Below are 22,941 nucleotides of genomic sequence, written 5' to 3' on the forward strand. Positions count from 1 at the left end.
GTTCGGAGATGCAGGCAGAGTATCGGTCGGCTTTGGTGTACCAAATGCCATATGGACCCGCTCGTGCGCGCGCATGTCGGTCAACATGGCCAGAACACCGTTGCCCTAGACAACCGACGCGCCGCCCACGACACGCTATGACGCAGTGACATGTGATCGAGAGTGGGGATGCGGAGTACAACCAAGTTCACTGCTATATTTCGTATGTCTTCAGCTTGTTAGGGAAATCTACCCTAAAGGTATTCAGAGGGGTTTATTCTAACTGCTTTCCTCATTCTCAACATGGAGAATCTACTTGCAGAGATCCTGGCGGCGTCGATCTTCCCGACGTGGATCCCGAGTATGAAGGGCTCAAACCTCTAACAAAGACGTACATCCGTTCATTCTTTCGTGTCTTCGTCTTTTCGGCTGTATACGGACCTCGTGTCTTTACCGAGCCTGTTTCCACCGTAGCGGTCATGCTGGGAGGTAGGTTGAAGCAGGGTGATCCTGATCAGGAACAAGTTGTATTTACGAAATTGGAGAAGTATCCTGTCTTCGAGAAGTACAGGCCGCTCACGCCGGATGGAACAAGACTTCCACTCTTCGACGGGGTTTTTGGGTGGCTGTACGCACAGGACGAGCCGGACGAGTTTCTCACTCTGCCCAGTTCGTTCCAGGATGACGAGTTGGAAGGATAGAACAAAGCAGAGGCAACCCATTTTTTAGGAGAGGAACATCATCAACTTGCTCTTATGCAGGTTTGGGAAATACACGAGACTATGGTTGATAGAGAACACGGCGTTATCCCAGAACATGACTTTCATATTCTATCACGCTTCAACCCGATACAGCATCCACTTGAGATTATGCGACAACTCCTCCACTGCGTAGACCTTCTACTTCTTCCTTACTCATACCCAGTGTCTCACCAAGTATCTCATCCGTATGCTGGCCTAGAGTGGGCGGGGGAAGTCGTATGCCTGGAGTCGACTCTGACCATTTCACAGGCGTATTGACTAGTTTGATGGGTCCGCATGCTGGGTGATCTACTTCCTTGACCATGTCTCTTGCGAGAACTGCATAAAGTTAATACAAAACAAGAACCCCACACTAAGCAAGGACTGCAGACATACCATGTTCGTGGTTTAGCGTATCCTGTACGTCGTTGATAGCAGCGTATGCTATGATCGTTAGTCAAGAACAGTTGAGCGTACAATTGATGATACTCACGCATTCCACTTCCCTCTAGCAAGTCTAGCAACTCCTGCGTACTCTTCTTTCTTGTCTCTCCCTCGATCAGTTCCTCCAATTCGTCCCTATGCTGAACCCTCAACGCATTCGTCTTGAATTTCTCATCAATAATCCATTCAGGCTTTCCCAACTTGTTACACAGCACACCGTACAGCCTGTCGTTACCTCCTCCTAGCAGAATATCTCCGTCCGACGTCTTGAAGGCCTTGTACGGTACAATCGATGGGTGCGAAGTTCCCCAGCGCCCAGTGTCGCGCTTCCCACTAATGAGGCAAGAGCTGGCAATGTTCGCTAGGGTAGCGACTTGGCAGTCTGACAAGGCAACATCGATATGCTGGCCCTTGGAGGCTGGATTTCTGAGGCGCCGGAAGAGAGCAGCAATGATGGAATTGGAGGTGTAGAGGCCGGTTGTAAGATCGGTTACTGCTACACCCACCTTTACGGGTGGCCCGTCGCGAGCTCCAGTTATATGCATCAGACCCATCTCACTGTATGATATTAGTATTGGAGTTAATGACACTAAGAAGGGTTGGGAGGGTGTACGCTTCAACCATAACATCGTAACCTGCTCTGTTTCTATACGGTCCAGTCTGCCCGTAACCCGTAATGCTAGCGTAGATGATACCCGGATTGATCTTTGAGACGGTATCATAGTCCATGGCATACTTTGCTAGAGATCCCGGAAGGTAGTTCTCAACGAGCACATCGCATTCCTTGACTAGACGATGTAGAATATCTACACCGGCTGGATGCTGAAAGGACAGACCTATCGATCGTTTGTTGCGGTTGACCTGTTCTTGGTGAGTTCAGAGAGCCAGAGAGATTTGCCGTTACACTGACACCCAGGTAGTATGCACTCTCTCCCGGTCCTTCTTGGTTGTCTGTATACTTGGCGTAGGGCGGTCCCCATGCTCGCGTGTCGTCTAGGCATACCTATTAGTTTGGACGTGGCATTTTGTTGTATGTCTCTGCGTACCTCCCCTTGTTGGGTGTTCGATCTTGATTACGTCCGCTCTAATACGTTGTCAATCTTGAAATCTTCCATACTGCCAACCTCGGTTGTTGGTCCGTACAGGGTCATCCATCGCATACCCAAGATCACCCAGTATTTGCGTGCAGTATGGCTACTGGATATTAGAGGGGTTCGTCATCATTTGGTAAGCCATGACTTACTCCAGCAAGCACTCTTGTCATATCAAGTACTTTGATGCCGGCAAGAGGTAGGTTAGATGCATCTGCACTTGATGCCTCAGTTGCTAGTCGTCGAACATGGCCAGGTCGTGTCCAATTGGGCCGTAGAACCGGCAAGCTCGACTGGAAAGCACGCCTTGAGCTTCTCGACAACATGTTTGAAATTTGGATTGAATGAAGGTAGGATCACGACATGTGCCCGGCGACGGAAATGTTTCCACGGCATACCTAGGTATTCCCGAAGATGAGCTAGCTAGTTCCGAGGCTCATCGTTAGCTGCAGAACCCCACCAACTTTCTTTCTCCAATTACCCACACCCCACCATGTTTACTGGTCTCGTCGAAACCATTGGCAGTAAGCAACGATGCATTGTCCTTTGCATTCGGCTCGGCTGACAGCGACTAGCTGTTGCCGCCCTTGAGAAGCTCGACCAAACAGCCTCGGGAGGCGGCGGCACATCGTTGACCATTTCCGGATGTGAGGAGATACTGGGTGACGCCCACTTGGGCGACAGTATCAGTGTCAACGGTAGGCTGGCACTACTTTGATGCATTTCATGGTCTGATTCGACTAGGAACCTGTCTTACCGTCACTGAGTTCACCAAGTCGTCATTCAAGATTGGATGCGCTCCCGAAACACTCCGGCGAACAAACTTGGGGTCGCTGAAGGAGGGCTCCAAGGTCAACCTGGAGCGCGCTGTCTCTGCCAACACGCGCATGGGCGGCCACTTTGTCCAAGGCCATGTCGACACCATTGCCACCATCGAGTCGGTAACCCCCGACGGCAACGCGCTTACCTTCCGCTTCAAGCCTCGCGATACTTCGGTGCTACGATACATTGTCGAGAAGGGCTACGTCACAATAGATGGAGCTAGCTTGACCGTCACCAAGGTGCAAGACGGCCCCGAGGGTTGGTGGGAGGTCATGTTGATTGCCTATACGCAGGAGAAAGTAGTCACGGCAGGCAAGAAGCCGGGCGAGGACGTTAATGTCGAGGTAGACCAGGTCGGCAAATACGTGGAGAAGAGCGTGGCTGGATACTTTGAGGGATCGTCAAACGGAGAGTTTGCGATACTAGAGAAGATGGTTTCGAAGCTGGTAGACGAGAGGCTCAAGGCTCTTGGGAAGTGATGCACACGCATGTTGGACAACCAGCGGCTGTGCGTATGCGGAAGTTGGGTCTCGTCGCCAAGTCGATAGATTGGCCGTCAATGCCGTAGAAGCCATAGTCCCACACTAGTACCCAACCAAAACAAATCATCGAGCTTCAGCTGTACCTATGGTTGCCTTGAAAGGGGCTTATGGGGGTGAGTTGCAGCCCCATTGTGGTGGCTTGGACAAAGTGAGGCGCAGCCTTACTTCTGTCCAATACGTATATATTGGGATGACCATCCCAATGTTTCGCCTGAAATACTTGAAATACTTGCTACCATTCTGCGCGCATCCAATTAGATGGCAAATATTTGAGAAATTGTGCTCCAAGTCCAGCTGTTGATACCTAGCTCGCGCGTTGTGGTCCTTTTACCTCTCCATCGATTGGCAGCTGTCAAGACTCGCATCTTCACGTAACTCATAACGACAGCTTCGACATGTTTCTTAACCGTTGAACAACTATTGCTTACACTGCAGAAGTAGCCCGTGCCATAGTGGAGAAAGTTAGGCAGAACACCGTTCCGCAGCGCCAGTAGCCGACATGCAGACGAGCGATGTCATTAGGTCGAATGCTCTGGACACTTCGATATTCTTTGTTACGCGAATCGGTATGATCTTCTACTGACAGCGCAGCGCTGCGCTGCAGCCATGTGCCGGAGTGGCGCCTCCGGTTGTCCAGGGTAGCTTCTTACCCAGCATCGCAGCGCGATTGCGTGCAGAAAGCTGGCACTAGGCGAATTCCAATTTCCAAAATTGGGGGCCAAATTGGTTGAACAGAAAAAATTGGGTGAAAGAGGAAGCGACAACTGCGGGTTGCATGCAGGCTTGGTAAGGGATTTTGTCGGCATAGGTCATTGGCTTTCTCACCGGCGTGCTGCTGCATAAACACGTCAAGAGCCGACCCTCTTCAAGCGCGCATGCCACCAGAGGTCTACCCCAGACGCTCAACTCGTAGCGCCATCGCTTGAGCGACTTCTTATCCCTTTCTCCGCTGATTCCCAGGCGTCTAAAGCATGTGTTGCTACTAAATCTTTCGTTTCGGCTATCTATCCCTGGCACGCACTCCATCATGGACTTGCGACTTCTCGACTACGCCAAGGAAGCTGAAGAGACCGCAGCAGGCCTTCTCTCGTTTGAAGGCGAGATTCCACAATACCGCAAAGACGTCAGAAGCTACATTGCTGAACTATTCGCTATATCACATGCCCTACATGAATTACACGATGCACTGGAGCTGTCCCGCTATGGCAGGTATGCAGGCCACATCCTGAAGGATCTAGAGATATGTCTCCCAAGCTTGGGGTACACGCTCGACGACGTGCAAGATATTTTCAACAGGTCCAAGAAGAGTAGACACACTGCACCGGGCGCTTTTCCTGGCACACCACCGTACGCAATCATCTGGGAAGATGCGCTTACGGATTTCACCGCACAGGGCATGTCCTTGCCCCAAAGATTTGAGACTTTCAGGACATATCTACAGGGTATGCACGACGCTTTGAAAGGGTAGGTACCTGTAGCAGCGCACTCTAGCATTATGGCTGACTGGCTCCAGGGAAGATGATGAAGTAGAACTAGCTAAATTCAAAGTCCTACTGTCAAGGTTGCTCAAGAAGCAAAAGCCAATGCCGGTCGAATCCTACTTCAGTAGGCTTTCGGTACATGGCAACGGGAAGGGTGGTGCTAGGACGCCAAAGCCGCCTTCCCCCAAGGTGCCCAGACCGAAGATACACCAACACCCTACATATCCGGCGGCTCAGTACGCATATCAAGCATCGCCGCTGCCACTACCCCATCGATCTCATATTGCACCAACTTGGGGAGGTATAGGGGATATACCGTTTGTTCCACCACCAGTTCCGGAGATTCCTCAGTCGCCGACATATTCGTCTGCGTCATCCCAGGCTTATTCAAGCCAATCGACTGACTCTGAGCCAGTCGCTCACTGGGCGATGAAGATCTTTGATGGTCGCCACGGTTCCACTCCTTTCCGAAGCCCCGCAGAGCCCACCCAGTGCTTTGGAAGGGACGAGCCCCGAGTGATAGAGATGCTAGACGGTGATGGCTTTGAGAAGGTCTTGGAACTACCGTTCGAAGCAACAAATGTCTGGGTGAGGATATACTGGCGACCAGATGACAATCGCGCACGAATACTTTTCCTTACTATGGATGCCGACGGACGTCGCCTGAGGCGCCAGATCCCAATCACCGCATTGGCACTGCGGCGCGCGGGACCATCCCTGCGGCTCTGCCGAGTCAATCGTGGCGACGGCCAACTTGACATATGGGCTAGGTTGCGCTTCCCTCTATATGAACGTAAGTACACTTGAACTGATCATGTCGAATCTTCTGACGTTCTTTCAGGCATGGTGCTGTTTTATTGTACCGCCATTGCTATGAAGCATCAGGATCAAACCGGCATTGCAGAGGGATTGGAAGACGTTTTCGTGCCCGGAGAGAAAATTGTGTTTTCCGGGTAAGTAGCCAGCCTTTGCTTCGTATTCTATGCTGACGTTGTTCAGTGAGACGACTGATAATAGGTATCTCCACGCCTTCCGCGTCTACTATGACACGGACTCGGGCTGCGTGCGGTTCGAAGTTACTGCTCGACGCGGACCGCTCAACACGATCCCCATCTGGACTGCATTTGTTACGCAATACGTTGGACGTAGCGACTGGATGAAGCGCGTCAGCCCTGATACAATTCAGTTTGAGAAGCTGCATCCGTATGTTTTCAGTGACAGCTACAGGCTGCCTAAAGGCCCTACGGGCAAATACCGATTGACTTTTACTTCATCAGAAGGTACGTCGCTTGTATGCCGCTGGTACCCGTCCGATACTGATATGTAGGCTAGATGCGAAGCATTTCCGGGACAACTTCCACAGCATCTTGCCTTGACAGACCTGTCCGACACTCACTAATATATCACGACGTCATGAACAAAACTCCTCTACGACTAACGAAATGACTCCAGACGAAAACACACACGACCTAACGACGAGGGCGGTTTCTGCTTTTTGGCACGATATACCCCTCTCAGTACCTTCTCTAATGGAATCTCACAAATTGACACCACTCTACTCCTGATTCTGTAACTTGCTGTAATCTATTGACCTGTATTTATCGCATATAGTATAGTGATTAAGAAACGTAGTTTTGTGAGGCGTAAGATCAACAGTGAAAAACCAAATCGTCTTCGTGTCATGCCTCTTTGAGCCTAGCTTCCAAAGTCTCAGATGCCCCGCTTTCCGAGATTGAGAGACCCTGGTGTCGAGTCTGTGCTTGGTACTACCAAAACCAAAATTTCCCTATCCTACCTTTTGACCGCAGCAGCGCCAGTCTCTGTTCCCTCACTCTTATTTATTCACCATCCATCTTCTCCTCACACCCTACTATCATCATGGCGAACCACCAGGAAGCCGGAAAGAAAGACCCCCTCACGGGCATGGCGCACTCTGAGGCGCATTACTTCAACAGGTAGGCACATTTCGAGGGTCCAGATACACGAAGAGGTTCGCTAACATCGTTGCGTGCAGCTACAACCACCATGGTCCGTACCGAGTCACTCTGATGATATGATATGATTGATACTAATGCGCACGTAAAGGCATCCACGAGGAAATGCTGGTATGAAGGCCCCGCTCTGCCCCCTCAGGCTGCTTGTACGGCGATTGCGATTCATGGCTAATACTGCGCGTTTAGAAAGATGAAGTCCGAACCAAGAGCTACCGCGACGCCATCTACCAGAACCCCCACCTGTTCAAGGACAAGGTCGTCCTCGACGTCGGATGCGGTACATCCATCCTCAGCATGTTTGCGCTCCCCACCTTACAACACGCGAGCATGCGCTGATACACTGGTATAGGTTCGCCGTAAAGGCCGGCGCAAAGCATGTCATTGGTGTTGACATGTCGACCATTATCGACAAGGCCAAGGAGATTGTCGAGGTCAACGGCATGTCGGACAAGATCACCCTGCTCCAGGGCAAGATGGAGGAGGTCGTACTACCCTTCGACAAGGTCGACATAATAATATCCGAGTGGATGGGCTACTTCCTGCTCTACGAATCCATGTTGGACACTGTTCTGTACGCGCGCGACAAGTACCTAGTCAAGGACGGCTTGATCTTCCCCGACAAGGCCACCATCTTCATGGCTGGTATTGAGGATGGCGATTACAAGGAGGAGAAGATTGGATGTAAGCAATGCATAGCTCCGACTCCGCTGAATTTCTTGCTAATCAAACAGTCTGGGACAACGTCTGGGGCTTCGACTACTCTCCCCTCAAGGCAACCGCCATCACCGAGCCCCTCGTTGACACCGTCGACATCAAGGCCGTCGTCACCGACCCCTCACCCGTCATTACCCTTGACCTCTACACCTGCACCGTCGCCGACCTCGCTTTCCGGTTACCGTACGAGCTCAAGGTGCGCCGCAGCGACTTTGTCCACGCCGTCATCGCCTGGTTCGACATTGAGTTCGCCGCCTGCCACAAGCCCATCCGCTTCTCCACCGGTCCCCACACAAAGTACACTCACTGGAAGCAGACAGTCTTTTACCTCAAGGACGTGCTCACAGTTGAGGAGGGTGAGACCATCAGCGGTATCCTGGAGAACAAGCCCAACGAGAAGAACCACCGCGATTTGGACATTAACATCTCGTACAAGCTCGAGTCGAGCGACATGCACAGGCAAGCTTCTGGCGAGGCCCAATACAAGATGTGCTAGTCAGTGTCTTGCGTGTATAGTGAGATTTGGGACGGCGTCACTACCGTTCGGGAAACGAGGCGCCTGTGTCTTCCATGATAGACTTAATCGGCGTTTTGGCAAGGTTTTCGCATACCAAAAATTTAGGGTAGCATGAGCATGTGTGAATGAGTTACGAAGCAGGGACCAATCTATCATTGGGAATTCCTCCCCTACAATCAACATGGCTGTCTTCGACTATGATGCGTGATGCATGCGCGAAGACTAAAGACTGTGCTCGAGCGACAAATGAGATATAGGTCCTGTTTGAACAAAGCTAAACTCCGTTATCATGATGCTATGCTACGCTTGCAAGTCGAGGGTATATATGCAAAGTCTAAAATCCCAAGATACTCCGCATCTTTCCGGCCAACGTGGTGGCTATGAAATTAAGCTCAAACACGCCGTGCATCCCGTAAACTTTTCGCCAAAAAAAAGTGCAAACCAAATCGCCACCCTTTGAATATACTTGAGATGAAATCGCCCAGTATGCATGCACTTGCCGCCTATTTCTAGTAGTCGTAGCTTTCGTTACCAAATCCTTCATCATCGTCGTCCAAGTAGTTGTGTTCCAAATCTTCCTCTTCCTCCACCTCTTGCATCTCCTCGTCCTCTTCTTCTTCTTCTTCCTCGCCTTCCGCATCAACGTCGGTAGTCTGCCGTACAACAGCTGGCGTGTTAGAAGATGGGCTGGCACCCTGACCGCTACCAGATGGGCTCGCTGAAGCATGACCACCGGGGAACAACTCCTTCAGCCGATCGTAGTTGATGTGGTTACTGAAAGCTTTGGCGCGCTTCTTGAGCATTTTGTGAGCAGCATCCGCTGCACTAGCCGCAGGCTGACCTTCAAGAACATTACCGTCACCCATTTGGTGATGTTTGCGCTTTTGCTTGGGCTTCTTGGGCTTGTCTTCCGCGGCTTCGAGCTCGGCTTCCAACATCTTCTTCTGTTGGGCGCGCAGCCACTCTTCGTTCTCCGTGATCCAAATAGCTTCCTTGCGACGGACTTCTTCGGGAGCAAGGATGCAGGTCGCAACGTCTGGGTCATCGTTGAATTCGTCTTCGCCAATTTCAGGGTCCAGATTCACAGGGACGACGTCGCGCGTGTCGGCAGCCACGCGCGCCATCTCTGCTGCTGTCCAGCCAGAGCGCCTCAGAAGCTCGTGGTCTTCACTGTTGGCGATCTCCTTGAAGATACCCTCCCAGTCCTTGATGGTGTTTGTGACTTCATCCTCCAGATCTTGCTCAATCTCGAGATCCTCTTCGGCAATGACAACGGGTACCCGCTTCTTCGGTGGTCGGCCACGCTGCTTAGGCATGATAAAGTCTGGATCGGTGGTCTCGCCAGCCTCGACTTCCTCGACTGCAGTAGCAACAGATTCAACGACCGCATCGTTGTTGCCATCAAAAACTGCTAGTTCGGCAGATTGGTCGCTGTCCCGCGTATCAGGAGTTTCAGTTTGTGTTCCGACTGGCTGAGACGACCCGTCATTTGACTTGCGTCTCTTGCTTGTGCGTTTTGGTGCCGTATCCGAGCCTGGTTCTGCTTCACTATCGCCCGATGCGCTCTCTGCAGCAGCGCCACCAGCTCCTTTGGGTAGCCGTTGCTTCTTCTTCTTCTTCTTTTCTCTCCGCTCTTCCTTCTCTGCGCGCCTCCAGATGGCGGGAGGTTGAGCCTTGACCTTGAGACGAGGTCCGAACTCCCGGAACTGGTTGACCGTCAGAGCCGCACTCTGTGTCCTCTTGTATTCGTATAGACGGGAGGTGATGGTAGAATCGGCGACCTTGACGACATAGACGACCTCTCGAATGGTCCGACGGAAATTGTTCATGCGAGCGGCTATGATGATACAAGCACCGCACAGCCCAGCCGGTTGACGACCCTGTACCATCCAATCTCGATTCATTCGCTTCAGGACCTTACAGGCATCGTCGGCAACTCTGTGAGAATCATCGCCAAATTCAAGCTTTCGACAGTACTTTAGCATCAAAGGCTCGATCTCCTGGACGGCCTTGGTGCCCACAAGTTGCGCCGGATCCTCTTCTTTTAGCATCTCGAGAAATTGTTTGTATGTGTCTCCCAAGGCCCAGACGTTGGTTTGGATCTTCTCGGCCAAGTCGATGAGCATGAGCGTATTCTCAGGCTGTCTTCGTGCGGCCATGTAGATGGAGACAGCAGCGACGTTCCTCATCCGACGACCCTGGATGAATCTGAAGTTCATGGCGAGCCTATACCAGCTGATGGCTTGCTCTATAACGGCCTCGCGCTGGTTGAGAGATGCACCGAGAGCCTGAATAGAGTTTTTGCCATTCATCGCAGCCTGCTCCCTACTCTCCATACCACCCAGGCCTCGCATAGTCCCGCCCATGGAATTCGCGTGTCGCTGGTTCGCGTGGATGAAGCCACCCTCGACAATGGCTGCTCCGCCTGAGGTTTCGCCAAAAGTAACCTCGGAGACAATGTTGCTTTCGTTGTGAACGTGACCGCAGTTATAGCACATGACTTCATTGTCTGAAGTGTCGATCTGGGGGTTTTCGCAGCAAGTGTATGTACGTTTGGCGGCTTGGGGCGCAGCGACCTGAGGCGCTTGTCTTCGTTGCGTTGCTTTGGACTGATATTGGTAGGAATCATTTAAGCCCCGAAGTCGCTGGACCGGCGCCCTTGCGACCTGGGGTGCCGACATGGTGGGCGTGTTTGAATATGTGGTGTGGGCGCAAACGGGTGTTGAGTCGACTCGGTCAAGAAACGATTGAGAGTAAGAAAGACTGTCGAGGCAGCACGAATAAGACGCGGTACCGCGGGAGGGGCAGCACTAGCCATGACTGGCGCCAAGTGGGGTGCGCTTTCCCTTTTAGGCCTATGAGCTCTGCACCTTGAGCTGCGAACACCCAGCCAACACCGCGACTGTGACTACAGTTCAAACCAGACTCTCAGTCGTAGAGACGGTTTCATATGCATCGCAATGTGTCTGGATGATGAAAATGAACTGATCATGACATGTTTCTGCATCTGCATACGATATGTCTGATTGCACTGCATGGCCAACGTGTCCACGGACTCGGGCTGTTTAGGTTTACAGCTCCCAGATAAAGGCCCCTCTAGTAGAATACCATCGAGATATAACCTATAAGCACTCCAGACAAATCTTCCAAGTCAACAGACATCTCCTTGCGTGGTACCTGCAGCAAAGCAATAGAAGCGCAACGCTTGCGTGCCCCCATCCCGGTGCTCCTATGCGGGTGATGACCACATGGCCAATGATTGGCTAACCACAACACACCCGAACAGCCCGAACTAAGCCATTGAGCAAAAGCCCGCAAGAGCCCTGGTTTCCCAGCCTCCTTGGTAGGCTTGCGTAGGTTGTGTCTATTTCATCCGGGCCCCCGTCTCGGGGCCCCCGCTCGCAAGCTTCTCCATAGCTCCCAGCTCTCGCCCTACCCCAAAACACTACTTTGACCTACCAACTTTTGCCAATTTTCTCCAGAACGATAACATGTCTACAAGAAAGAGGAAGAACGAGGAGGAGGAGCTTGTTGCCCTCCCGAGTGACGAGAGTGAAGAGGAAGAAGAGTAAGTGAGAACTTCTTTGACGTCATGGCTTTGTACTTGCCATCGCATGCACCCTTTCTTGATGGCATCGAAAGTCCTTTTGTCGTGGAATTGAATTGAGGATTTTGGGACCGCTTCCAAGCTCTACGGAAGCTTTGCATGCGTCGGAGCGATGTTGCGGGCCTATTGAGTGGCAGAAACAGTTGACGCGATCGCGCTTCCCAGCAACCCTCGCAAGAACCTCAATTTGGCGTTTCTCCTTGAACGCCCACGTTGGCCGTGACGTGCACGCTTGCAGCCTACCGGCATATGGTCCGCTTCAATTACGAAAAAAAAAAACTAACACCCTACCTCATAGATACGCCGAATCCGAAGGCTCAAACTTCAACTCTGACGACTCTGACGCCGAAGAGCCTCGTAAGTCATTTCCGTCACCCAACATGTTCGTATCTCGTTTCATTTAACACGGCCGCAGCACCCAAGAAGAAGACCAAGCGCACTAAGCCCAAAGACGATGAGGACGACGAAGACGAGGAGGAAGAAGACGACGTAAGCGACGACGAGGACGACGACGCTGCGGTGCCTGAGGAAGAAGATGATGATGACGATGAGGACGCCAATCCTAAAGGCAAGAAGCCAGCCGGCGCGGAGAAAGATCGGAAAGTCAAGACTACAGGCAAAGCTGATCCCGTACCTGTGGTCGACGATGATGACGATGACGAGTAGAGATGTAATGTCGAGATGCGTAGCAACGTTATAGCAATGTTAATTAGTGAGAAAGGCTGTAATGGGCTTCTACTGATAACTTCATCCATTTCATATCTAAAGTCATACTACGTAACCATTTCCTGGTGAAAGTGCCAACATCTACACCCACCTTTGATACCTCTTTGTCTGGCGGAACTCCTGCTTCCACTGCGTGTACCTTTCCGACCTCTTTTGCGCAGCCGTTGCGTTCCTAGGGGGAATACTATCCCACGAAATAGCGTACGTAGCTGTCATATGCGCAATAGCCTTGGTGAACTCAATCCAAGCATCCAAGTTCAGGTTGTTGACTGTATCACCGTCCTCGTGGTAGTTCACATCATAGGGTACGCCAGCACCGCCACCGAACATTTCGGCTTCTTCTTCCGTCTTGATGCCTTCAGCTCCACCTGCGATACCGCCAGCTGCGATGCCAGCTTCCAAGAAGGGGCCATAGTCTGAACGACCATCGAATTCAATCTCAGTGTGGTTGAGACCGATGCTGTCGAAGTATGCGGCGAACTCGTGCTCAGCCTCGGCAGAACCAGCAGGACCGCTGAGGTTGTAAGCCGAACCATCGCCATCGTAGATTTGATAGGCAAAGTTTGGAGATGCCATCATGTCAAAATCAAGCATGAGACGGATCTTGTCTCTCTCGTCTTGAGGCAATTCGTGGACGTAGTACTCTGCGCCTAGCAGACCGGCCTCTTCTGCCGTCCACCAACTGAAGCGTACAGCGTTGTTAACGGTGAAGTTGGTGAGCTGGATAGCGATCTCGAGGATAGACATGGAACCTGAACCGTTGTCGTTGATACCCGGGCCGGCTGTGACTGAGTCGGAGTGACCGCTGACATGGATGACATTGTCGTGATCACCAGCCTTAGTCTCAGCAATAAGGTTGCGAGTGTTGTAGACGGTAGCGTTTGTCCACATATCCACGGTGATGTCCACACCGGCATCGAGTTGAGCGAGAAGAGACTCTCCTTGGCCAAGGGTGATGCCAGCAACAGGAACGAAGTCGCCCTCTGGGTACAGGACTTGTAGCGAATAACCTTCAAGGGTGCCTTCGGCATTGTTCCATGCCACCACGCCGAGAGCACCTTTAGCAGCTGCAAGTTGCACCTTCTCGCCGTATGAGCAGTTACCACGCTGGATCAAAGCGAGGGAGCCCTCGAGAGTTTCAGGAAAGTCCTCCTAGGCGGTGTTAATGTTGCTTCCGGAGATGCAGTAATTGATCTTACCTCATTACACCCTAGACTAGGGATAGCAACAAGCGGGCCGGTCACGTTGCCGCCTGGGGCAAGCGTCACAGCGAAAGCCTCGATAGTCTTGTTGTTGGCGGTGAGCGTGGCATTGTAGCCAATGGAAAGCGGCACATCCTGGGTATATACATCGTAATAGTCAGGGAACGCTTCAAGTTGCCCTTTGATGTATTCGACCGTGTCTTCGTGGCCCTGGCTGCCAATAACGCGGTTCTTGCCGGGGGTACTGTATGCGATTTCCTGGAGCTTCTCCGCCTTTGCGTACAAGTTCTCGATGTGCAGAGCGTCACGCAGAGATTGCTGTTGTGCGTATTAGTGAGGAGAAGAACACGGTACTGTCGATCACGTACCGAATCAACAAGCGTCTTGTACTGACGAGGCTGGATAGCTGCTGCAGTAGATGCTGCAGCGCACGCAGCAACTGCGGCAATTGACTTCAAAATAGCCATTGTAATTGGTCAATGATCGATGAAAGGCAATGGCTCTTCGAAATTTGCCGGGCATGTCGCGCAATTTATGGTTGTCACCATCTCTCCAACGCTGTGTCCGGCCCAGCGACCAGGAACATAGCTCCTACTGACGTATTTGCATGCGGAGCTCTTTGGACCTGCTACATACGGACAAGTTGAGCCGGTAATATACGAAGCTTACGCTGTGCCCGCCAATAACGGGGTGGAGCCGAGCGAAGAAGCACACGAGCCATGTCAAGACGTGATAAGAGGCCTTGGTAGGCTTGAAAATGGTGTCGTGCCAAGGATGCCAAGAGTCACTTTACTTCTGTTGCGGTCCTAGAGGAGGAGAATGCTTACTGAAGACGGCTGGCGGTAGCGTACCAGAACGCTAGTGGAGTTGGAAGTCGGTTCAGACCGAGAGAGGCCGAGTAGGAGAAGCCGAGCTTGATGACAACGCAGCTGTATGATACACAGCTCGAAGACTGTCTTGTAGTTGGAAGATGCGGCGGCCGTCGAGTTCGGGGCCAGAAGGCATGACGGGATGGGCGGGGATTCGAGCGTTGTCATTAGCGCATCGCCTCGGAACCCTGCCTCAGTGCCGACCGCTCTGTTGGCTCGGTATCCTCTTCTGCGCGTCGCGCTCACTCAACTACTGCGACTTGCGAGATAGACACGCGATTTCAGTAGGTATCACCTGTTGCCAGCCGCTCCTTCTACCGACTCCGCGTGGTGTATCCACTTGATGGCACCCGCCTCCGACTACACCATGGCCCCAGCCACAAATACTGGTGGTCATAGCACGAAGCCTGGCCATGTAGACGGTTTCGAAGAACTCCTCGTGGCGCTAAACCCATACATGGACGACATACTTCATCCACCAATGTTCCACCTCTTCATGGACTTGCCTGTCGTACGAATATCACCCCGCGCATTATCTGATGTTCATACACTAACCCTCGTGTATCGCTAGGAACTCCGTTGCTTGATATACGATCAGTACTTCTTAGAAGAAAAGAGTTCAATAGCCTGTCGAAACTGGCCTCACTTGCGATTCTCTCAGGAGTACGAGCTGTCGATCCGGCTTAAAAGGAAAGCCGCTCCGTTCCTCCCACCTCTTTGCCTTGCCAACAAGAAGCTGCAAAGCGAACTTCTACCTTGTTTGTTGGAAGCAGCTCATTTTGAATTCGACGATAATGTAGCTCTTGGTCGTATCCTGGTCTCATTGCACGACTGTTCCTTGCAACTCCGTCGTATGGTTCGAAAGGCTACAATAGGCAACATCAATGGGCAGCGGAAGCGTCTTCTGTTTGGAGCTAAGAACAGCGAAAGCCAGATTGATGCTCGCAAGCTTGCGCGAGAGTGCAACGGCCTCTTGTGTTCTATGATGCCATACTTGCCACAACTTCGCGAGCTCAATCTTACATTATATGCGCCATTGCTATGTACGAGTACGTTGTGGAATAGTCTCGGAAACGAACCCATACAGACACTTGCAATGAACGACTACCTATGCGGTTTCGAACTTGATGCAATTCTCGGCTTGGGCAGACTGGAAAGGCTCAGCATCATAGGCATCAGTGACGATTGCAATAAGACTGACCAGATCACTCGTAACGGCAACAAGATCATCAACGATAGTAAGTCGAGTAACTTTACCGCCATGCTGGACCTCTGTCGACAGATCAAGCATGGGTTCGTTGTGCAAAAACGCAATGTCGCAGTCAGAGCCTGTCTTCGATATAGTGCCAACGAATGTACAGAAAAAATATTCGATTGACACAAGGAAATCACACCGGGCAAATTGACATGGGATGACAAGACAGTCCGAAAAGGGAACAGACGACGTTGATGGGCTGGGTTACCAAGGTACTTGCACTAACCGCTTTTGTGTGCAACTCAACTAGTCCGGAGATGGGAGAAGTGTCTACCTAGGTACGAAACCCTCAAGTTATTGGACAAGTTGGATGTGTATTCTTTTCATCGAAACATCATAATACTGGCGACATTGTCGATGTTTATTCTCAACCTCTTGCTATTACAGGACCAGTCCTCGGACATTTTCACCAACCGAGTTAGAGGATGTTAGAGTCCCCTCCAAACACACTAGTGCGTTTGCTGGGAGCAAGATGCCCGGTGTTCCTATTGTCAACACAGAAACGAAGTTTAACAGTCTCAATGAAAGCTATGGCGCACTCACACTTTGTTTGAGAGCATGGTCCAAAGACTCTTTCACATCGTGCCCAGACATACTTGGTTTCTCCTCAGTGCAAGCAGCCAAAATATCCTATATGAATTGCCCAGGGAGCTGCCTATTGCTCATTAGGTATATCCGCGCAATACGTCGTTTCCTTTCCGAGATCGTTCTCTTTCACTGCGCCTGCGCTGATTCTACGTCACTTCCAATTGACTATTCGACAATCTGCGACAAACGGCCTCCAGGTTCATATTTCTCTTCCCCGCACTTCAACACCGAAAACGAACAATTGATGTATCGGTAGATTCACCTCCCAGTTCTATCGCCATACTCTAACGACACTACCATGCCCTCCACTACCAGGGCGCAGTACAACGCTAATCGCCTCGGATGTGACCTGATCATACCACGAACATTCCATCACTTTTCCGACTTACCTGCTGAGCTTCGACACAAGGTATACGAGCAATACTTTCTTGGAGATGATAGCGCAATCGCATGTCATATATGGCCTGAAATCGACTATCCGCCCTACCTAAAATACTTCCGAGTTGGAAGGCCGGTATGTCTGTGAAATGGTGCGTAGGAACATCAACCAGTATTTCTTCTCTTCGACGAGAAAACTCGCCTTTACTCGGATCAATATGCCGGCCGATCAAGAGTGGACGTGTCTCTCACCCTTGTACGATGCTTTAAAAAACGGTCCAATGTATAGAGGGATCCTATCAGCTCGAGTATCTAACATAATCCACAACCAATTGATACTGGAGCTGATACCACGCTTTCGGGATCTTGAAGAACTGCATCTCGGTTTTCACGCACCAACAGTAAGCTACGGTTCCTCTCAAAAGAGTTACGCCTATCCTATCAGCGGACTTCTCAAGAGCTTCAAGCCTACGTCATTGGGTATGCCAAAGCTGCGCAAGGTAACAGTATCGGCGCACGCAAGTTCTCAGTCTGTCTGTGGACAAAAGAGGATCATAAGACAAGGTACTGCATGTCTTGAGGCACTCATGGTGCCAGCGCAGAAGATCAAAGGTAAGTTGTAACTTTATGCGATGCATGTGAGATATACGCTGACTTTGTACCTCCACACCTGCAGACGATTTCGCGGGATGGGGTCGGGATGTAACTGTCAAAGTCCAGTTGTTTTATGCAGGCAAGTGCAAAGAGAAGGTCTTGGAAGCTTCAAATCCGAATAGGCTGCTCGTATTGACATCTTCCATGGGTGATATGACGATCTGGCATCGACTGGCGGCAAACGCGAAGCCTGTGGAGGCTTGAAGGATGCAGCAGACGGAGGTTGTGTATGTGGGGGCTAATAAAGAGATATTATTTGGAGGTGAGGTTGATGGTACGGCGGTGATCAGGAGATTGGGAGGACTTACTGTGGTTGGGGGTTGTTGGACATATTTTGCTTGGAGGGTTTGGGGGGTGGTCATACGACTCATAGAAAACGCTTTGACATCTGCACAACTCACCCGTACGGCACCGTAGCTAGAAGCATGTCACAAACGAAGTAATTTTGCAAACCTAGGAGGCTCCGAGATAATAGATCTGAAGCCAGATGGCTAAGGGGAATGAGGTATTTACATGTCGTGACGTGAAGACATCTGTCCCCTATCCCACTCTTAAAACCACAAGGAAACTTGTCGACGAGTGTCTTCATGTCATCTTTCGCCCTGTAGCTGGCTGCTCGGAGACTCATATATAGAAAACTTAGTATACATACCTCTTATGTAACTCGGGCTTTTCAGGATATAGAGCGGGAACCAAGAGATCATAGCGACTGTTACCAATAAGCAAAAGGCCCAAACTTTCTGAGTGAAGGTATACTGACATGGCGTAAAGTCTGTTACTATCATCACACCTCTTGCCCATAGCAAACTCCTCGGCAGGGTTCGTGGATATTGTAGTAACTTTGAATTGCTAAAAGTAACATCTGGTCACTTTTCCAGAAGACCAACTACGGAGTCACCGTACAAAGATGCGGCGCAGTGCTGTACTAACTTGAAAGACTCTGAGCACGGAATGATGTCAGTGTCAAAGCACGTTCACTTCCATACATTGCCAAATGGGCAGATATCAGACACTTGAGAGGCGCAATACTCAATTCGATCTTTCATTGAGTATTAAGAGCTCACGATGGTAACTGCAGTGCCTCAATCTTTGCGCTCGTTTCCCGTCCTTGTATCATCTCAGACAACACAAGCCCGGTGCCAGGCGCATGTGATATACCCCAAGCACCGTGGCCGGCCGCTATGTAGACACCTCCGTTCTCTCGGTAATTCGTCTTGATGCCTCCAAGCTTACCGTCTGGTATTCGCGATACGATGGGTCGGCCGCTAGATGTGACTGGACGGAAGCACTGCCCCAGGATTAGCAAATGTCCATAGAATTTGCTCTCAGAATAATAACATACCAAGCCTTCCCTTAACACCTCCATGCCCTTTCCAGGAACATTCATCATCATAGCTTTCGCGCATTTTCTCAACTGCGCAACGGCCTTCTCACTAGCTTTGACATCCGTCGCAAAATCTGGCAGTGGTATGCTTGTGCTATTGAGCCCTGCCAAGTACAGTTCTCCACCCAGTCTCGCAAACCATTCTGGCGAGAAGCCGAGCGTATCTGTTGCGAAGACTGCATGGCAGACTTCCTTGTCGAGCTCTTCGGGTCTGTGGTGTGGGTTTCGGACGAGCAGCGAGTGGCCAGCTAAGGAGGAGACGGGGATGCGTGTTTTCGATGAAGGGAAGAGGGTGCTAAATACACGAGGAGACCAGGCGCCAGATGTTATGACGAGACGCGTACAAGGTACTATTGTAGATAGTCAGCAGCCATAGAAAAGTCGAGGTCGTCGATTGAGGCCCTACACTCTGTTTCCGACTCAGCGTCGTCGCTCGTGGAAATCTTCAAGCCACACAGCACGTCCTCTGCGTCTTTGATGATCGCTGTCGCCTTCGCAGGCTGATGTATCTGCACTCCCCTTTCTTTAACCTCTTCCAGCAACCATTGGCAGAACCTTAGGGGATCGATCTGTGCTGTGGTACCATCCCGACTTATAACCTCCATGATGCCTTCTTGTGTACGCCGAAGCCATTCCGGACCGGCAGCCTGCTCTTCCCAAGGCTTGTTGTGGTTCGCTAATTGTGCTCTACTCGTCCCATTTTCAAGCCAGTCTTCGCCGCTACCGCCAATGGCTGATTCGCTGTCTTGCGAAAGAGAGATACCGGTTGACTGCGAGTAACCCCATGTTGTGCGTCCAGAGTGTGCGTTGGCAAGGTCGGCGTGAAGCTTGAAGGATAACGCGCCGAGGGAAGATACTGATGGGGCGAACCCTATTCCCTAGTCAGATAATGCGCCTGGGTTGTAGATGACGATGACGCGACGCGCCGAGCTCAGACGCGACGGAAGCTTGTATACATACAGTCGGCACTGAGGAACCCCGCAGCAAGGCCAGACGCGCACTGGAACAGCTCCGGACTCGAATCAACCAAGTGAATGCTCTTTGGATCCGTGTTTCCACTTTCTGTGAGGTAGTACGCGGTGCACAAGCCGATGATACCGCAGCCAAGGATAACAACGTCGTTGGCGTTCTCCCCGCTGCATCTGTGGTCTACGCCTGGCATATTGAACTCCACGCGGGGCAAATCGAGGGACAAAGCAACAGCAAAACGGACAAGTCCACGCCTCCATCCACAAACCCGCCAACCATCAGACCTTTAAACGTGTCAACCACTCCTTCGTCTAGGCCGGCGCACAAACGGCGTCTCACATCACAGCATAAATCATCATGTGTTGGATCATGTCCCTATCCACCGCCGACGCAAAACATCGTACGAGCTGTTCCGCATGCCTTCGCTGATCCACTCCACACCCTAGTCAACGTCCCAAACTCGGACAAGTAGCATGAGCCGACATGGCCTGATTTCTCTCCGCAACACCTTCTGGAGCCCGGCCTTCCGCTGCTTTAGATTATCCTTGGTCCGACTAATGGATGCAGGACTCGGATCATCTGCGCACTTTGATGTCTATCATATGTCCGACTATTGGATGCAGTGGTGTCATCACGAGAGTTGGGAGACGCGAACACCCCGCAGTGCATATATGGGAAAATCAGGAAGACGCGTACACGGAAGAACTAGTGGGCTGCATTGGTAGCTATGGAGACTATCGATGGAATGGTGTGGTTTGCTATGAATGATGCCGGATGTACCCTTCCTGTTCTGCCATCATCACACTTTTTACGGCCCAACCCAGCGATTCTAAACGACCCTGCATACTGGCCTGCGTAGTCGATGATCTATGCGTTGCCACGAGGATCCAGCATACCCTGGACCGCTTCGTAGTTCTCGAAATGGCTTTCCGGTTGTTCCTGCGCCTCGGAGATTGCTGGATCACTCACAGTAGCCTGTCCAGGAAAGTCCGCATCAAGGCCGTGAGGATAGGTGTTGTCCCACAGCCTGCGAATGATCGTGGGGACTTCACTCTCGTGATCTGTGAATGCTCCAGCAATGCGTGCGCAGGGAACGTCGGTCGTCTCAGTCACACCCGTCACAGGTCGCGAGCTGGATCCCGCCCCGTAGCCGGAGCCATCGTAGAGTCCTATGTGTTGGCCCCAAGTGCTATCGCGCTCCCGTATCTTCGTCAGACTGTGGAGGAGGCTCTGTGCATTCTTATCGTTGTCCTCGTCCAGAGTGATATCCAGATATGCTGGAAGTTTGCCCGCTGCAAACGCCTCGTCAATCTTGTCATCACATGTGGAGACAATTCCGTTTTCTCGAATGATGGCGCCAAGTTCTGACACTAGTTTATCTTCTTGAGCCCCAGCAAACCTGAATGGCATCTCGTCATCCCATTCGGGGCCATCGTCGCCATCTTCGGGGTCGGAAGCGAGCAGCTTGATCTTGAGTCGACACTTTCCATCTACTCGACGGTATGCCCTCGCACAATACCCTTTGCCTAGTATAAGTTTTGCAGGTTCCTCTACCGTATCGTTCACGTCCGCTGCGCTCAGTGCTTCGTTGGTGGCACCGCCTTGTGCGCCGTCCTCCTCGTCGTCTACCTTGTAATCTGACAAGTTCTTCGTACGATGTGCCCAAGACAGCTCCTCACAGGCTAATCTCTGTCGTACCTCTTCGCTGTTGCCAGAGTGCGTGGTGCACTCGTCGGGAAGCAAATCATTCAGCTCAAAGTCTTCGTAGCTGAGAACAGGTTCATCGAAGTATACTGCAGCACGCTGAAGACTATCAGAGAGAGTCTCAGTCTGGTCCAACTCTAGGATTCTCTGGATGGGAGCTGGTGAAAGCGGCACGGTTCCAAAAGGAATGATCGAAGAATCGACGAGTGATCGCAAGTTCTGATTTTCAGATGTGGGAACAGGCACGGGCGAGGAGTGATGGACCTTCAAGCTTGAGGTAATGGAGTCTTTGCGTTCGAGATCGAATATCGGTTTATCAGGGGGTGATTGCTCGAAGTTAAGAACGAGCGATGAGTTGAGTCGATGTTTTGGGGTACAAGGACTCTATGGAACACGGGTTCAGTATATACTTTGCCATAATTTGTAGGGACGCCTACTTCAGCCAGTGGTGATGCAGATACATCGGACTGCTTGGTCTTGGTAGGCGACCGCAAACTTCGTAACGAGCTAATGCTCCGCAGCTTTTGCTTTCGCAACGACCCTATCAGACCTTTGCGTACAGACGAAGTATCTTTGGTAGGTGATTCGTCATTTGCATCTGGTACGGCGGAACTTGCTCCTGGCGAATATGGACTCGGAGCCTCACAACTTGGTGCATCGTTTTCATTTCGCTCGGGGTGACATGGCTGAATACTTGAAATAGTCAGCATGGTAGAGACATGACATGAACAATTGCCACTCACGGAGCACTGCTCATCCGAGAGACGATACCCGAAACGCTCTTCTTAGCCTTGATGAGGCGGTCGAGAGGCATGGTGGCTGTTCGTTACTATTCTGATCATACACTGTAAGCTCGGGAGGGTGCTAGAGGCCACAAATTCGATCGAACGGGTGAAGCTACTAGGAAGTGCGAGCTTATGGGACCTGCGTCCGCGGCTCCTGACCCCCAAGCATGTTTGTTGATATACACGTCTGGTCCTGCCAAGCTGGCTTTGCGTATTCCTGGGCGGTTAGTTCCAAGAACATCGTGATATTTTTGGCAAGAGCAACTCCTCGGCAGAGCAAGCAAGAATCAATTCTCAGGACACAGAAGACAGCGATGCAAGATGCTGAGTTTCATGGCATAGTGAGGAGATAAGCATCGTGCGTACACATGTTGCGCGTCGATGGACTGGAGTGATCATCCAGTCTCACTAATGATGGTCGCGTACTCTCGTGAGGTGTTCAAGAATATATGCCTCAGGGTCTGAGAAGTGCCTAGGGGTGAATGATGAAAACGCC

At 51.3% G+C, this 22,941-nt stretch overlaps 9 protein-coding genes across 9 annotated transcripts; 4 read left to right on the forward strand and 5 right to left on the reverse strand.

The window, feature by feature from the left end:
• Positions 1–846: 846 nt before the first annotated feature.
• ALTATR162_LOCUS1882 (uncharacterized protein) lies at positions 847–2,580 on the reverse strand (the record flags this gene model as incomplete). The annotated part of the gene is made up of 8 exons (XM_043309482.1): positions 847–1,058; positions 1,116–1,163; positions 1,213–1,721; positions 1,777–2,024; positions 2,074–2,156; positions 2,210–2,247; positions 2,326–2,357; positions 2,407–2,580. The coding sequence occupies 8 exons, from the start codon at positions 2,578–2,580 to the stop codon at positions 847–849; spliced, it is 1,344 nt and encodes a 447-aa protein (XP_043165417.1).
• Positions 2,581–2,747: 167 nt separating this feature from the next.
• On the forward strand, positions 2,748–3,555 carry ALTATR162_LOCUS1883 (uncharacterized protein; the record flags this gene model as incomplete). Its single annotated transcript, XM_043309483.1, has 3 exons — positions 2,748–2,778; positions 2,830–2,952; positions 2,999–3,555. The coding sequence occupies 3 exons, from the start codon at positions 2,748–2,750 to the stop codon at positions 3,553–3,555; spliced, it is 711 nt and encodes a 236-aa protein (XP_043165418.1).
• A 1,090-nt stretch (positions 3,556–4,645) lies between these two features.
• On the forward strand, positions 4,646–6,475 carry ALTATR162_LOCUS1884 (uncharacterized protein; the record flags this gene model as incomplete). The annotated part of the gene is made up of 5 exons (XM_043309484.1): positions 4,646–5,082; positions 5,132–5,892; positions 5,941–6,052; positions 6,099–6,379; positions 6,432–6,475. The coding sequence occupies 5 exons, from the start codon at positions 4,646–4,648 to the stop codon at positions 6,473–6,475; spliced, it is 1,635 nt and encodes a 544-aa protein (XP_043165419.1).
• A 502-nt stretch (positions 6,476–6,977) lies between these two features.
• Positions 6,978–8,303, forward strand: ALTATR162_LOCUS1885 (uncharacterized protein; the record flags this gene model as incomplete). Its single annotated transcript, XM_043309485.1, has 6 exons — positions 6,978–7,054; positions 7,114–7,127; positions 7,185–7,204; positions 7,280–7,389; positions 7,443–7,774; positions 7,825–8,303. The coding sequence occupies 6 exons, from the start codon at positions 6,978–6,980 to the stop codon at positions 8,301–8,303; spliced, it is 1,032 nt and encodes a 343-aa protein (XP_043165420.1).
• A 530-nt stretch (positions 8,304–8,833) lies between these two features.
• On the reverse strand, positions 8,834–11,005 carry ALTATR162_LOCUS1886 (uncharacterized protein; the record flags this gene model as incomplete). The annotated part of the gene is made up of 1 exon (XM_043309486.1): positions 8,834–11,005. One exon carries the CDS (start codon positions 11,003–11,005, stop codon positions 8,834–8,836), a length of 2,172 nt encoding a protein of 723 aa, XP_043165421.1.
• Positions 11,006–11,815: 810 nt separating this feature from the next.
• On the forward strand, positions 11,816–12,597 carry ALTATR162_LOCUS1887 (uncharacterized protein; the record flags this gene model as incomplete). Its single annotated transcript, XM_043309487.1, has 3 exons — positions 11,816–11,892; positions 12,230–12,288; positions 12,347–12,597. 3 exons carry the CDS (start codon positions 11,816–11,818, stop codon positions 12,595–12,597), a joined length of 387 nt encoding a protein of 128 aa, XP_043165422.1.
• Positions 12,598–12,738: 141 nt separating this feature from the next.
• Positions 12,739–14,326, reverse strand: ALTATR162_LOCUS1888 (uncharacterized protein; the record flags this gene model as incomplete). Its single annotated transcript, XM_043309488.1, has 3 exons — positions 12,739–13,809; positions 13,857–14,177; positions 14,228–14,326. The coding sequence occupies 3 exons, from the start codon at positions 14,324–14,326 to the stop codon at positions 12,739–12,741; spliced, it is 1,491 nt and encodes a 496-aa protein (XP_043165423.1).
• A 1,510-nt stretch (positions 14,327–15,836) lies between these two features.
• Positions 15,837–20,149, reverse strand: ALTATR162_LOCUS1889 (uncharacterized protein; the record flags this gene model as incomplete). Its single annotated transcript, XM_043309489.1, has 8 exons — positions 15,837–15,878; positions 15,930–16,000; positions 18,256–18,312; positions 18,364–18,452; positions 18,668–18,891; positions 18,946–19,337; positions 19,394–19,858; positions 19,948–20,149. 8 exons carry the CDS (start codon positions 20,147–20,149, stop codon positions 15,837–15,839), a joined length of 1,542 nt encoding a protein of 513 aa, XP_043165424.1.
• Positions 20,150–20,823: 674 nt separating this feature from the next.
• On the reverse strand, positions 20,824–22,474 carry ALTATR162_LOCUS1890 (uncharacterized protein; the record flags this gene model as incomplete). Its single annotated transcript, XM_043309490.1, has 3 exons — positions 20,824–22,044; positions 22,098–22,353; positions 22,404–22,474. The coding sequence occupies 3 exons, from the start codon at positions 22,472–22,474 to the stop codon at positions 20,824–20,826; spliced, it is 1,548 nt and encodes a 515-aa protein (XP_043165425.1).
• Between the last annotated feature and the right edge of the window lie 467 nt (positions 22,475–22,941).

Source organism: Alternaria atra, assembly GCF_907166805.1.
Source record: "Alternaria atra isolate CS162 genome assembly, contig: 21, whole genome shotgun sequence".
Taxonomy (NCBI): Eukaryota; Fungi; Ascomycota; class Dothideomycetes; order Pleosporales; family Pleosporaceae; genus Alternaria; species Alternaria atra.